The 15,916-nt window shown below is 48.6% G+C and overlaps 1 protein-coding gene across 5 annotated transcripts in view; it reads left to right on the top strand.

Annotated features, from left to right (window-relative positions):
- Positions 1 to 15,916, top strand: part of nav3 (neuron navigator 3) — a 247,046-nt gene that overhangs the window by 146,156 nt on the left and 84,974 nt on the right. The window contains exon 1 of one of the 5 annotated variants that reach the window (XM_072710116.1): positions 3,662 to 3,714. The exons of the other annotated variants lie outside the window; for them this stretch is intronic. Coding sequence (XP_072566217.1) covers positions 3,676 to 3,714 — 39 coding nt within the window. The 5' untranslated portion in view covers positions 3,662 to 3,675. Of the gene's footprint in view, positions 1 to 3,661; positions 3,715 to 15,916 lie in introns of those variants that run through there. 5 annotated transcript variants of the gene reach the window in all.

Raw genomic sequence — 15,916 nt, 5'->3', positions numbered from 1 at the left:
ATGAAAAAGAGGGCATCCATCCAGCTTAGGACTTGAGCTCCAAGCTGTCTACTGCTGGAGAAGAACAAAGGTTCAATCCCAGCCTGTGTTGTGCAGAGAGGAATGCATCCTGGCATGTGCCGATGTAGCAGGACACTACCCAGCCTGCGTCCAGGGGCATCGCCGGCCGTCTGCTTTCCCCCACAGTGTGATGCATATCAAGGTCTCCGCAGCCAGATGCGCGCGGCTCCCGCCGTGGGCGTGGACGCATTTTGAAAACCGGCTGGATCCTGATGCACAAAACAGAATTAAGATCTGGAGGCGGTTTGAACTTCCTGAATTTTATGTTAGGAGGGAGCTGATGGTTCTTCATTCATGATTATTCAAGTGTGCATCCACAGAGCCATCCTTAAGTAATCATGTGTTTTTGAAGCGTATTTAGTAGTAAATGAAAATATGCCCTTTGACGAATGATATTTGATATTTTTCTGTTGAATTTGTTCTAGCACTCGTTCTATTTCATTATCATCCCACATCAGAAAGATGAAGCCGTCAGTTCCAGTGCTTTCCTTTGTCCCGGCGCTGAGCAGAATAGGAAACTATTTCCTGCCATGGATCCCGCAATACACTGAAGTACTTCCTCGTGATAATAAGATTCTTCGAGATGGTCGTTTGTCTCAGGAAGCAGGATGGGTTATCTTGCGGATATTGGCCGTGGCCACGTTGGAGTCATTTGGGTTGGGCCATGACTGGTGTGCAAAGCCCACTGGTCTGTGACCTTTAATGTGGCGGGGTGCTGCCTCAGTGACCCATTGTGATTCTTATCTCCATCCCTGCCTTCAATTAACTGTGTCTCCTGGCACTTAGATAAGAGCGTTCGTAAAATGGCTAGGCAAAGAGGCAGCGGGAAGCACAAACAGGGATGCCTGTTTTGAGGGGGAGGGCTTAGCCAACTTGATTGATTTGAGATGACGTTTCTCTGGAAGCAGGCTTAACTTATTGAGCTCTAGCATGGTTTTTATAGAATAACATGTCAAAGCTTTTCTTCTCTGGTTTACTGGGACTAGTTTCTGGAAATCAGTGCGTCAATAAATTGCCTTGGCAGTACCCCTGCTGGCACTTCAGTTGTTGACGTTGTTGATTAGCCATGCTATTGGGCGTTCCTGTTAGTTGCATCCCGTGCTACCTGTTTACATTATGATATAATTGCGTCTGGCATGAGCTTGTGCCAAGATGTGTATTTGCCTCGAATTTGTTTCGTTTTAATTTGTTGGGTCTCCCAAAGATGTTTACAAGTGACTCTGGAAAACAACTGCAGTTCTCAGTTGCACATTGAAATCTGAGGTATCTAGTAGATAGGCTAGATGCCTCTTTCAGGTTCTCCCACCACAGTCGATACCATCTGAAGCTCTCTGGCCTATGTTCTCAAATGTGATCCATTGTTGAAGTTCTTGGCTCTACAGCTACAATAATCTAATGCCACAGTGTGTGCGTAATGTATGTTTTGTCTTTCTATAATATCTACTGGTTCCAGTAATTACCTTCAATTCTGAGAGTACTTTTTGGCCCTGGTGTGACACTTTGAATCTGGCTAGAGGATGACAGGCTTGCCCAATCAACGGACTGCCAAGGTTCGAATTTCCAGGCTTAATCCTTTGTGTACGTCTCTGGTGGTGAAGTTATTCCAAAAGTGCTGTTGCTGTCCTGAAAGGCTTCTCTCCTAAATGCCTCCGGGTTTACAGGCCTGTTTGAGAGAGGGGTCACCCCACACGTCTTGGGGTTATCATTTCATCATGCACAGCTATGTAATTAACGAGAGCCTACTGGGCCACCCGAGGGGGGTGGGGGGGGGTCCTTGTTTTCTCCCACTAATTTCCTATGCGGGGGTCATCAGCCTGCAGGGGCGGCCCGTGCACCATGTCTGGCTGCTGCTGCCTTCCCTACTTGACCTTCCCTGCCTTTCTCACAGGAAGTGCCCTCCTTAGGAATCTCGTCTTTGATCCCCGTCCTCAGGACACCCTCCTCCCCGGCAGCTGCGTCTCTCGCGTTTGTTTGTTATTCTGCTTATTATTTCTCGTCCGTATGCCTTCCTTCAAGCGACGCTCCGCCGACGGCTGTCAATGACGTTCAAACTCAAGGTGAGCCGTGTCGTTTGTCCTTTCTCTCGACCAAAAGCACAACGATAGAAGGGTCGTGACATGAAAAAGCGCGGGTGAATGTTTAACCAGCGTGTCAGGTGGTTATCAGGCAGGTAGAGATACACGGATGAACAAGCAGGACGGAGAGTTGACTCCGAAGCGGAGAGAAAGGACCCGTGTTTAAAACTAAACAAACACTGGAGCGGGCTGCTGGCAATGAGGAGGTGGGCTAGAGATAAGCGGAAAATTTACGGCAGGTTTTAACCCAAGGCCACATACCTGTTATGGGAGCATGAGCCTTAGTGGTGGGGGGGGATCGGGGGGCAGTGTGTGCAGTTGCCCCCCCTGTGCTGTGGCTGGTACAGGCATAGTCAGTGGAGTTGTACATTTCGCTTTTGTATTAGCTTGGTAGTGCAGTAGACTATTAACCAGGTGGTCCAGTTATGTCTACTGGACGATTTCCCTCAACGGACTCCATTGAACTCTCCTGCTGTATTAACATGCAATAAGGGCACCTATTATGTCAGGTTGAGTATAAATGAAAGTTGACTATGAAATGTTAGAGGCGATGATTACTGTGATTGTGTGTTGTTGCTGATGTTATTAATGGACACAAATGCACATTAAAGTTTTATTTGGGATGGGGCTGATTCTTACGCTTCACCTCGAGATTTATTGAGTTTACATGACTTTGGCTGAGAGATTGAATGCGACTCTTTGAGTACAAGTTTTAAGCATTTATAATTAATGGCATTCAGATTCAGTGCTTTATGGTGCACATGTGACTCACAGCATTTTACAGAAAACTGTTATTCAGGCCCGTGGGTTCAGGTCTTGTAGGGGCAGTAAGTGACCCACAGGGTCCGTCTGAATTGACCAGCTGTCACCAGAAATGAGAGAGCCATTGTGTGACCCGGATCAGCTGGAAATGGCCAGACTGAGCCTCTTCCTCAGCTGGGCCGGGCCTGACTCTGAACCTGCTGAGACGTGTGTGGGATGAGAATGGCCTTTTCATATCTTCTGCCATGCTGCACAGAGCCATGCATTAAATGTATGTAGTTACCTCATACATAATTCAGCACCTTTAAATCAACGCATCTGCTCGTTTTATCAGCGCTCGGAGAATGTTGTGAGATCTGACCGAACATCGGTTCTCGCCATTAAAATGTGGCAATATAATATTCGTCATTGTAGGACTCGAGAGAAGATGGAACTTTCACGACTAATGCTGCCTACGTAGTCACTGAGAGTTGACATTGATTTGACGACACCCAATTATAAGGCTGACAGTCTGAAAATGCCCCCCCCCCAAAGCAAAGTAAATGAAAATGATTAGTGTCTTTCCCGGTGTTGCATACTCGCTTTGAGTTGGTGTTAGTGTGGACCGCTCACCAAAGTGAATGCTGCTTCAGTGCTGTCAGGATGTGCCACAGGAGTAATGCTCATTTCCTCTATAAATAGCCACAGTGGAAAAGGAAGGGGCCCTTGACTGATTAGTTGAGTAGCGGGGGCTCTGCAGGCCTTGCTAAATGTGCCGGCTGGTGCTGCCGGCCTCCTGATGGATGCTACCCCTCCGTGCTCCGACTGTCTGCTGGAGGTAGGTCTGAACACCATTTTTTCAGGGGTGTAGAGAAGTTTGTGGTTTGCCTAGACATTCCCCATGGCAGCAAAATGTCATATTACCTATTAAACTCCCCCCCCCACAGGAAGAATTACTGACGTACCACAGAAACAAGGGGGACAGTTCAGTTTCAAGCCAAAGATTTAAAACCTTTGCTCAAAAGTACTGTATCATTTACAAAGCATTCCCTGGTTCTGCAGCTTAGATGGGCGAAATGACTCATAATTTGGTAGAGAAAGATATTTAATAGAGCCTCTTTCGATGGAATTTGTTCAGTGATTTAAGCCCATTCAGCACAAAAAGATCAAGTTGGTGTGGTTTTGCGTTGTGACTATGGAACATTACTGGTTTCGATAATTAGTGCCTCCTTATTTTAGAAATCATTACGCTCTTAAAAGTTGCCTTTTTTGCTCGCCCTTAAAGCCATATTATTTAGCGTCCGATGATTGATTTTCAGAGTCTTTCCTTGGCCAAAGTACATGCTGAAAGATTAGCGGGAGCTTTCAGGAAGGCTAGTACATTGTATCTGCGTGGGTTTGTGCATGTGTGTTCTTGCGTGACTGCACATACGAGCCACATATGCACATTACTTTGTCGGCGTCGGTTCATGGAAAAAGCTGTTTGCAGCCTTGTCTATTTCGACGCTGGCCCAATCAGACCTGACACCTTTTCCTCCAAGTTGACAGTTCCACACCATCCTTCTGCATCAGTGACTGCTATACATGCCACAGCAATTAGCATTACCTTCCCCAGCTTGCCACTGGCAGATCTAGTTGAAGACTGTCTGGCATACTGACTTGTGACAGTACTTCTCATTCAGCACACCGTTTTATCCAGCTGAGCAACCCAGTTTTAGGTATTTGGGTGTTTTACTAACCACAGACACTTTAAATAATTTGCAAGTATGTTGCTGCTCTAGTATTGGGTGATGCGAGGAAGTGTGGTCTGATGTATTGCTGCTCTAGTATCAGATGGTGTGCAGGAATATGGCATATTTCTAATCTAGTATTGGATGATGTAATGAAGTGTGGTCTCGTTTGTTGATGCTCTGGTATTGGATGGTGTACAAGAACATGGTTGAGTGCAGGGGTGGCCAATCTTATCCGCAAAGGACCACTGTGTATGCGGGATTTTGCTGCAGCTCCCTAATTATATTACTAATTAGAGGACTGATTGGCTGAAGAGTCCTCACACCTGGGTTTGAACAGCTGACCTAAAGGTTACCCAAAAACCTGCATCCACACCGGCCCTTTGCGGATAAGATTGGCCACCCCTGGTCTAGTGTATTTCTGCTCTAGTATCGGATGGTGTGCAGTAACGTGGTCGGGGATGTTGCTAATCTAGTATAAGCTGATATGAAGGAGTATGGTCTGCTGTACTTCTCCTGACAGGACACATGCATAGCTGAAGCTGACCTAATGGTCTTGGAGGCTGAATATCTGTTCCCGCAATGGAAACCAAACTCAGCGCTCAGGTTAGCCTCAGTTTGGTTGACTGGAATTTTGAGGGAAACCATCAACCTCTCTGAAAGGCAGCTAGAGCTTTTTAGCATCTGCTGGCTTTCGCTCCAATTACAAGAACTAGGTATTCTCCAGACATTTGTATGGATTTTGCCAAGGCAGTATTTTTCCAGTCTGACGCCATCATTCACGGCCCTTATAAGGTCATCAAACACAGGTTATTTATTATGTACTTTGCTGAGCAAAACTGCTGTTTCATGTTGAAAAGATAAAGGGCCAGTTCATCTCGTCTTCATCTAACACACAGCAGACACCACCAGAGATGGTATGTTGTTGGCCTTATTACCATTCCAGCTTCAACTTCATCTGCCGGCCCCCACGAAAGCAACAGTGTCCCCTGGGAGCTGATGAATAATGCATCTGAAGTGACGGCGCACTGGTTCTTGCCCATTGTCGTCCATCTTCTTTGTTTTCTATTTTATTGCACTGACGTGTGGGAATCATGTTGGCGCCTTAGCAAGATAGCAGAGTAGAAGTAAAAAATGTGAACAGCTTTTTGAATGAGGGCGGGGGGGGGGGGTGGTGGGGGAGGGACTGCTACGGAGTCTGCCAGGGGTTGTGCCTCACCTGACAGCACTGTCTCTGCAGTTATGGTGCAGGTTCGACTCTGCAGTTATGGTGCAGGTTCGACTCTGCAGTTATGGTGCAGGTGCGACTGTGTTTGCCAGTGGCCATTATTCCAGATCCAATTGAAATGTTAGGCCTTGTGTTTATCTGTTAGATCGATTGACTGTTTTCCAGTCCTGCATCTGCTTTCCTTTGGCTTTTGCTTCCCTGCAGTGCCACTGGGAGCTGGTTTGTTGTCCAGTAATCAATTCCCATTGTGGGAACTTTATAATCAGGACGCCACTTATTCCAACTCTATGATTCGTCACATTGACCTGACCTCCCAGCCCATGTCGGATTGGTTGATCAAGTCGGGACCCGGTAATACGGTCTTTCCTTAGCTAGTTTTAATTTCCAAGCTTTCATTGCCCTCGTTGTTTTCACCTATGCCACTGCACTGGAACACAGACAAGTGATTTGCCACTTTGTAAAAGGCTCATTTTCGGTACTCTGGCCACACTAAACTAATTATCAGCACAGAGAGCAAACAGCATTCAGTTTGGGGACATAGCTGAATTCATCATGGGAAACATAGCCAAGGAGTGTTGGAACCATATAAAAGGAAGCTTTGTCTCTGAGACGCAGCTGATTGGTCCTTCGGCCTGTCCATCTTTTAGTGGGTGAGAGTGGACGTCCCTATTGGTTGCAGCGGTGGGACACCATGCCAAGTGCTGGATGCCATAGGACAAGGAGACACCCAGGTCTCTCCAAGTAGGAATGCTATTCCCCTGCCTAACAGGGGTGTGGGGGCATGTTGAAATATTTTGCAGCACATTTGTTCATTTATGTGTCTCAGGAGTGTTGGCAATAATGAGTGCTGGGCTAAGGGTATTCAGTCTGACCCGGTAAGGACCAGATAACTGTTCACTAGGTCCAGCTGGGAAGCATCAGCTCTCTTACCCAGAAGCCCCAGTGCACCATTTGAGTTATGGGGTATGCAAGCATCTCCACACAGCAGGAATGTGTAAACTGAAACAGCATCTTCTTCCCCGCTGTAAACGTTCCGATTATCCAGGGGAGTCCTTTTAATGACCCAGCAGTAGCTAATCAGCCTCCTGGTCGTTTTATGTTTCAAAGCGGCTGATCAACAGAGCTGGTTCGGGTCTTAGCCGTCGTCCTTATCAGAGCCGACTAGACCGCGCGAGCTTGGCGAGGGAGGGAGGGAGGGAGGGAGAATGAATTTCAGAGCAGATAAAGTCCCGCGTCTGTGTAGAAAACAGCCGTCGTTAGCGAGGAATATTAAACACCGCGTCCGTGTTGCGTGGCAGATGACTGGGGAGGTTTGATCAAAGGCTAATTTATTTATTTTCCCGGAGAAGGCCATTCGAACCCCAGTGCATTCCAGACGTGTCAGGAGATCAGAATGTAGGGGGTCTTATTTTCCCTTATTCCTTCTCTCATTAAGCATAGTCTCAGCGTCAGAGTCCTTTTTAACATGCAGGATGACAACAGCGGAGCCCCTTTTCACAGCGGGAACGTACAGAGGGGGAAAAAAAAAGCCATGAGACAAAATTAGCTGGGATTAAATGGGGGGGGGGGGGGCTTGGCTCCAGGAGTTCCTGGCTGTGTTCCTGTTCCAGCTTGTTATTGGTCTGCTTTTCGTTTTTTTAAAAATTGGTCAGTTTTTATTGGCCGTGCAGATCGTGGGGCTCAAAACACTGGCAACGGACGGAACTCTGTTACAGGGATTAAGGAGCTGCTCTGGTTTGATGGGAAGACACCCGACCAGGTCTCTGCTCTGACAGGGGGAGAAAAAAGAAATCCTGTTATCTACGTGCTGCCATTCACCTGAGCCAAATCCCCCCCAATTACTCCTGTTACCTTTGACCCCCAGGGATCAGTCAGTCATCCAGAAGAGCCACTTAGGAGTGAATCATAAATAGTATCCCTTTCCAGGAGGGCGGCGCTGTAACCTATCCTGCCCGGCTCCGTACCCCATAAGCACCTGAAGCGGTTTCCCAGACGACACGCCGCAATTAGGCGAGTTAATAAGGCTCTCAAGAGATGCTAAATGTTTGCTTCTTTTGACAGCACCATGAATGGACCATCTTAAAAAATAAAGGCGATAAAATCTCGAGATTCTAAAAACCACAGACACTTAAGAGGGTCTCACTACCTCTTTATTTTTTCTTAGCCTGCCAATATTTGGAGGATAACGTGATCTTGATAAGCCTTGCTGGCCATTCTATGCGTGAAGCCCTTCTAGGCAGACTTAGCTAAAGTGTTCAGGCAGCAGGCGGCCTTGGTTTCTTGGGCAGCACATTCGAGACTTTGTTTAGCTTGCTGCTGCCAAACAACCGAGACAAAAAAGGAAAGTGTCCCAGTTTAAGTGGAAAGTCCTCCCTGTTCCACACTTGGGGGTTAACGAGACTTAACGCTTTGAAAGGGAACAGGGTTATTTCGTGTCATTCCCATAAAAGTACTTTCTTTTCACATGGAAAATAAAAAAACAACTTTTTGCCCCAAACTACCCAGCACCCCCTCACTAAGCTAACAGGTATGTATGCAGCCAAGGCAGGGAATTTTAGTTAATTTAGGTCATGTTTATCCCCAAAAAATGACACGCGTCACTTCTAATTTGGGAGATTTCCATTTGTAGGGATGTGTTTAGCGCAGCGGTACAGATTTGGGAGCCATTCTGAACTCTGTCCTGAAGCAGCTGCTACTTGCCTTGCCACCTTTGGGTCTTTATGACTGCAGCCATTTTCGTGGTGCTTCCCTGGGTAAGTTATTAAAGAAGCACCCTCTCCCTGAGGACAGGTGACGCCTGCTAGCTGGTGGGGTTCTGGGGGGGGGGGGGGGTGGTTATGGAATTGGAGTCTCTGGGGTCATTGCTGACAGGAACCCCCCTTGTGAGATCCTGCAGAGGGGCCCCGGGGCTCCTGTGAGCGGGACGGGTCTGGGGGAGGGGGGCTTCTGAGGGGAAATGACAGGGCTGTGCGTGCGAGGCGAGCGGGAAGCCATGACACACGGGGCTGCGGCTGACTCAGAGGCATTCATAGCGACCCCGGCCTCGTTACCGATGACATGGCTGCCGAAACCACAACACTGAGTGGGGGGGGGGGGCTTCGCTTTTATGTGAGACGACGGCTGGCACTTTGTCAGCGGTGACTCAGAGGCTCTGAACGCCGCCGGGAGAATTTGGTTCCTTGGGGTCTCGCACGTGTTCAGCAGCACCGTACTCCGGCCTACCGCTAATCAGCTAAAGTGTGACGCGGTACATCGCGTATAATCACAGCGGCTCACCATTCGCCGCCCTGCCTAGCCGCTGTTAAACACGTCAAACATTCCTGCGTCTGCTGCTCTTCAGTAGAAGACCTGGGGCAGGTGCCAGTTGATTTTGGGGGGGGTTTGCGATTCTCCTTGGCACGTTCCAGCCAGCACCGCGGGCAGCGTATAAGTCTTTAAGTAATTTTACAGCGCAGATCTTCCAGTTTGCACCATGGTCCTGGAACTCCCTGGGTTGTTACAGAACAGGCATTAGGGCCCAGGAAGGTTTCTTAAGCCATGTTACTCTGCTCTGGATGTCCTTCTCCTGGCATCTCCGATGTGGCCACATCAAACACGTGGCAGGAAGCTATCCGTTGCATGCTTTTCTCTTGAGACGATTACACTGCAATACCAGCTCTGCTTCCGATCTGCTGCCTGAGGAAAGGTCCCGTCTCCACCGAAGATGGGTGGGTGTGTTGGCGTGGCGTGCCGTTAGCCTTGCCAATGGCAGTCGTGTGCCCCTCTCCCCGCTGACTGTTAGCTCTGGGCTCTCATTGGAACGTCACGTTTAATCAGCGACGGGGATTGCCTTATTTGTGGGAAATCATGGCCACTCTCGCCCATGTCAAGGACATGACTGTGAGCATTACAGCCCGGCAGTTTGGATCAGGCACTTAATTCCACCGTCAGAGCATTTCTCCTGCTGTCCAGTCAAATCTCTCCACCTGCCGTCTAATGCGCCCAGTCAACACGGCGCCGACCCTGCTCAGAGTCTGCTGCGGGCTCACGGTGCGGGGAGGGAGGGAGCTCTCACGTTTGCCCTTGAAATTCGGGAAGGAGGAGTTCCGGCGCGTCTGCGTGTGCCGGCCGTGGCAGGAGAGCGGCATGATCAGCATTCAGTCCATGGGAGTAGAAGAGGCGGATGGTATTCTAGCACGGGACGTCACTGCATGCTTTATTGGGCCGCACAGTGACACTGCGGTCAGAAGAACTTTCACCCTGAAAGCTACTGGTGGAAGCTAAAGTATCACACCATGTTATGACTAGTGAGACTTAAATGGTGAACAAAGACACACAGAACTGTGTTAGCAAAGTGTTTCAGGGCTTTCTGTACCTGTGGGATTTCTGTTTCGGCACCGATGCTGTAGGAATGGCCTTTGCAGCTGAAATGGGGAAGAATAGCATGATCTTCTTAATACTGATCGGGGCAAAGTGAGGTCATGTGATCACGGGTCAGTAACTGCAGGACCCAGTAAATCCCAGCGGCTCTGCTTCGTTGCTGACCCAGAACGATCTCCGAGACCTTGAGAGGGGTGTTTTTCTAAAGGAAATAATATGTCTTAGAGCCTCATGACCCTGAACTGGGTGGGTGGTTAGAAGAGGCATCGATGGATGTGTCAGACAGGTTAAATTTTGACTTCTCCAGAACTGACAGTGGATCTGTTTGAATAACTTACCATTTAGTTTGGCCTCAAATCTATAAAGCTGAGAATGACTCAGCGTCTCTTCAAAATGATTCATTTGTAATCAAGTCTGCTTCTCTTATGCCAGCCGTGTGCAATAGCGCCCTCTGGTGGAGGCCACTGGCATCTCTCTGTGGATCCAGCTGAGCAGATATCAGTGCTTCCAGCACCTTAGCTTGCTAAGCCAGCAGGCGCATGATTCATGCAGATTAATCTGAGCTCAGACAGCTGTATGGAAAAAAAGCTGCTTTATTAGAGGATTCACAATAAATAAATGAAGGCAAGGGAGGGATTTTCGCAAACTGAAGGCTTCCTGTCTTGTGTGACGTCTTTATCTTCCTAACCGCAGGCCTGTTCTGTGTTGGCTGTGCCACTGTTTGGGTGATGTGGTCTGTGTGCCTCACCGGGAATGCTGGGAAGCGGGAGGTTGGTGGCGGGTGGGGGTGCTCTTTGTGTTTCAGCTGTGTTTGGGGAGTCATGACATTTTAAAGGACGCAGCAAGCTGCCTGCTGAAGCACTTGGTCCTGGGTTCGAGTGCATGGTGCTGCATTTGTGTGTGTTGGTCACAGAGGAGGAGGGGGCTGTATCCATGTATGACCTGAACAGGACCTAGTAGTGACTGTGGAAAGTCGGCCCATTACCCATAAAAAGAATCACTAAGACAGGGCGGAATGAGAGCAGGAACTGGGAGCGAGAGGGAAGATGCTCATTTTTTACCCCAAGTGACGAGCACAGAGATCCTTGGTGACAGGCACAGAGCACCAAGGCCTTGTCTGTGCTTCTAGGGTGTGTTTATTCGGTAGCTGCCTTCTGATGCTGCCATCAGACTCCATCAGACTCTCTGTCTCCCATTTACCTGGGGTGTCGGGGGGGGGGGGGGGTGGTGCAGTGTGGTCTGCAAACATTCTCAGAGGTGGTTAGGGAGAGCTTAACAAGTGCTTAATGGAAAGGGATGATGTCAGCGTTGGACCCTTAACGCCCACTGGCTCCAGGGACTGGCCGGCCCTGCTTTCTCAAATGCATGTCACTCTGGATGAAGGCTCCCGCTAAATAAATTAAACTTGTCATTTTTTTTTGCGAATTGGGACACGTACTTTAAGCCCCCCAGGCACAAAGGAACAGGCTTTCCACACCCAGAAATGGCCAGCTTGATGTCCTCGCGATATCGTCTATTCAGGGTTGGAGAGACCCAGTGATCTTGCCTGCATTTGCATGTCTCATGGTTTCTCGTACAGCTATGAGGAGCCCCCCGACTGAGTCACCCGCGCGGCGGGGATCACGTTGAACACTCATGCCAAGTGTCGGCAGTGACTCACTCTCTGCACACTCTGACTCGCCTCCTCTAAGTGGGTGACAATGGGGTCAGTTTTAATACACGTTCATTTAATTATAGCGGGTGAGAACTCCTCTGCCAAAACACCTTCTGAGTCAGACCCCCCCCCTTACTCACGCTGAGTGGGGGCCAACAACCGTACTCATGATCGGATCCGGCGTTTGTAAATTAGCTGTGAAATATGCGGGTCTGACAGCAAAACTCGTGTCAGTGCATTAGGGCAGAAAGTCTGGAAGATCTGGCCTTAAAAGTGGCCACAGATTTTTCATATACATATATAAAAAATGGACCCTTTTTCCTCTCAGAACTGGCCTCTTGCCAGCTGAGAACTTACCCCAGTCGATCTCCCGGCCCTTACGCGCAGCCCCCAGCCCTCTGCTTAGTGGGAAGGCCTAACGAGGCTTGCTGGGAACAAGGGCCACTAATTACATGTCTGCTGTTTACGTATTACACCATTATGATCCGTTTTTTGGGGCAAATATATACATTTCCGAATAAGCACTTAATTACAGTGCGGGCAGTTCCCAGAATAACCAAGTGTCCAGGAGATTCTGGGGGGGCGGGGGTTGTATCACCATGGGATACCATGGCTAACGACGACGTGGCCAGCCGGAGGAGGACTGCCGCCTTTTTACATCACAGCAGGGTTTCCCCCATTAGTGATGTAGCGCTGCTCCTGCCTCGTTCATGCTGTGCTTTTTGCCTCTGATTGTTGCTGTTTTCCAGATATTTGTGGGATGTCCTTTTACTCTGATTGCACATCAGTTAGTTTTAGGAAGGAGGATGATGTGCTGTGTTTTGTCTCTATGTCTCCTGTAGTGCTGTGGTTTGTCCCATTTTCTTCCATAGTGCTGTATTTTGTCCCCTTTGGCCTGCTGTGATGTGGTTTGTCCTCAGTGGATTTCTGTAGTACTGTGGTTTGTCCCATGTGGTTTCCTGTTGTTCCGTAGTTTGTCCCCTGTGGCCTCCTGTAGTTCTGTAGTTTGTCCCCCGTGTTTTCCTGTAGTTCTGTGGTTTGTCCCATGTGGTTTTCTTCATTTCTGTAGTTTGCCCCATGTGGTGTGGTTTGTCCGCTGTGGTTTCCTGTACTACTGTTGCTTGTCTCCTGTTATCTCCTGTAATTCTGTATTTTGTTCACTGTAGTTCTGTGGTTTTGTGCATGATTTTTCCTATAGTTCTATGGTTTGTCCCCTGTTGTTTCCTATAGAGCTATATAGGATATATATATCTCCTGTGTTGTCCAGTAGTATTTTAGTTTGTCCTTTGGTTTGTCCTGTAATGCAGTGGCATGTGCATTATAGTAGCCTTCGTTTAGTCATTTTTGGGAGTCAAAAAGTTGAATCAGCTGGAAAAGCTAGTGTGTTTAGTTTTTGAAATACATTATAATGAATGTCCTGTGTATGCAAAAAAAGTTTCTTAAAAAAACATAAACGTACTCATTTCATAAATTTGTCTTGCCCAATGCACCACTTATTGTTATTATTATTACTCTTCTTCTTCTTATTATTATTTCTTATTAGTGCTTATTGTTCTTTCCCTTATCTTAGGGTGACCAGATAATCCATGTCAGGGAGGACACTCTGAGCTAGGACAGGAATTGTAAATTACCATTTCAATTAAACGGACCTGGATTTCACTTGAGCACGGAGTTCTTGCTGTGTGCTGATTGGTCAGTCTCCTATAATCATGCATGTGTCACTAATGTTAATGTGAAACAGCTGGATGAGTCTTTCAGTCAAGGAAATAAACCAGTCAAAGCACAAGAAGAGCTGAACTAATTAGCCGAGCACAGGAGCCTTTCAATTTGAAAGTAGTTTGTAAAACCTGAAGTAGCTCAAAGTGTCCTCCCTGACATGGATTATCTGGTCACCCTACCTTATCTTAGTGCTTATCTCTGTATCATCAGGGCTGCCCACTTGCTATGTTCAGGGGAAGATGATTCCTTTCTGCGCCCACATCACCCCCCATCTGCCAGTGTAACACACTCGTTTTGAGGACAGAAGGGTACCGCAGCACCAAATCCAAATGTTTACCAGTCAGGCGACTCCACACAAACTGCAGAATAGTGAGAAGAATAATGCAAAGAAAAACAGAAATGTTGCGCTCTGTTATGAGCAAGGAAAGGATTTGCCCTGGAAAATGCTTCCAGGTTATTCTTGCAAAGACATCTCTGTAGACCTCTTTGGCTCTGGTTCATTTCATGTTTACCATGTGACTATTTAGGGGAGTCGCTCTTGGATGCTTTTTCTCCTGAACCCGACTGTTCCATACCCACAGGGGGCGGCTCCTTATTATAAACCTGAGAGTTCGCCACCTCACTGCTTTCCATTATATGTTGAGAAATAGTCACACTTTGCTTTGATATAGATGAAAGTGAGTGTCAGTGGTACCTTAGGAGACGGGTATGGTCTCATGGGGGGTCTGTAGGAATGAACTGTGAAGGATTCTGCTGACTAAGACAGCTCAGGTTGCAGAACATTCAAGCGCAGTTACCGTTTCGGAGGTGCTGGCTTCCCCCACGGATCCATTCATCTCCCAGAACCTTCCAAAGGGTCACAGCGGGTCTGGAGCCGGGAGGCGCAACCACAGAGTTGGGATGCCAGGGATCTCATATACTCAGTATGAGAATTTTTTTGGATGCTTTTGGGCTGTAGGAGGAGTATCATGAAGAAACCTTGTGAACATACTAGAGAATATGCAAATTTCACACACAAAGAGCCAGGGAATCACCCTCTAAACCTGGAAGTGTGAGACCACAACAGTGAACACTGAGCAACCATGCCACCCAAAAACGACTTTAAAGTTATGGTGACAGTGCACTCGCCCCCTTGTGGTACATCTGTAAATTGTACCTTTGTTACTGAGCTGCTTCAATGGCTGTTTTCTCACCTTGACATGGATGTGACAGCGGTTCATGGTTCATTAGATATGTTCTGTTTGTAAAAATGACTGAATGCCAGTGTGTGGGTGTGGCCAGGATGGGGGCGTGGCCAAGAGCATGGGCTGGTGTTTCACGTCCCGGTGGTGGAGCCTGTGATCCAAGGCACCAGTAGTCATGTTACCCCCGCAGGGACATTCCCGGGGCAGTCATGTTATCTGCTGGGTTGGCAGAATTCCGGATCCCCAGGATCTCTGAGCTTTTTGTGCCAAATTCTGGCTCTTGGCCGCAGTAAATAATGCGTGTGGCCTTTGCTTTCTTCCTTCCTCCTGTTTCTTTGGATAGAGCAGGGGGGTCCAAACACACCTGAAGTCCTTTCAGAATCCCGCTGGGCAGCTTCAGATTCGCCCATGCATGCAGCATGTTCTCCAAAACTATCTCTGGACTTTAATATCCAGATGCTTCCACCGCCTTATCTGCTCTCTCAGGGCGTGAGTCGCGTGGCGGTCCTCTGTATTAATATTTATGAAAACGACGCCGACTTCTGATTGGCCCTGGGAGACGCTGTTGAGCCGCAGCTGTGTGGCACCCCCCCGCCTCTTGCTGCTGCGAGCTTGCCGCGCTCCCACCCCCCTGCAGAGGGGGGGGAGCCTCAGTGTGCGGTACCTGCACCGCAGAGCGGTGGTTCGGCCCGCTACCCTGCAAGGCCGATGTCATGCTGGCGTTAGAGCAGATTGCTGTGGCGAGGAACCGGAGAGAGAGAGACCTGTCTGCCGGCTTTGGGAGGTATAACACACTGTTTCGTAGCTTTGCAGCTGCCAGAGATTCTGAGGTGTTTATGGGGTTTCTTTCTTCCAGGGGGCGGGGGGGGGGGGTTGGAGGTGACTGACGGGACCCCTCTGAAGGATCCCGTCAGGAGGAGGTTCTGGCAGGACGGCGAGGCACCGAAAACCTCAGCGTTACTCGTCGAGGGTTGACAGCGAGCGAGGCGTGCGTGTGCGTGTGCATGTGCGTGTGCGTGTGCGTGTGTGTGTGAGGGGACTGAAACAGAGAGGCGTGAGGCTCCGTGTTGCGGGTGCGCAGCCAGCCAGGGCACATGTGCAAAGCTCCGAGGGAAAAAGGTGCCGTGTGCCGCCTGACCTGAAGAGCAGAAGCCAGCATTCCTGTC

The sequence above is a fragment of the Paramormyrops kingsleyae genome, chromosome 1, assembly GCF_048594095.1.
Source record: "Paramormyrops kingsleyae isolate MSU_618 chromosome 1, PKINGS_0.4, whole genome shotgun sequence".
NCBI lineage: Eukaryota > Metazoa > Chordata > Actinopteri > Osteoglossiformes > Mormyridae > Paramormyrops > Paramormyrops kingsleyae.
This window is presented reverse-complemented; position numbering and strand designations above follow the sequence as displayed.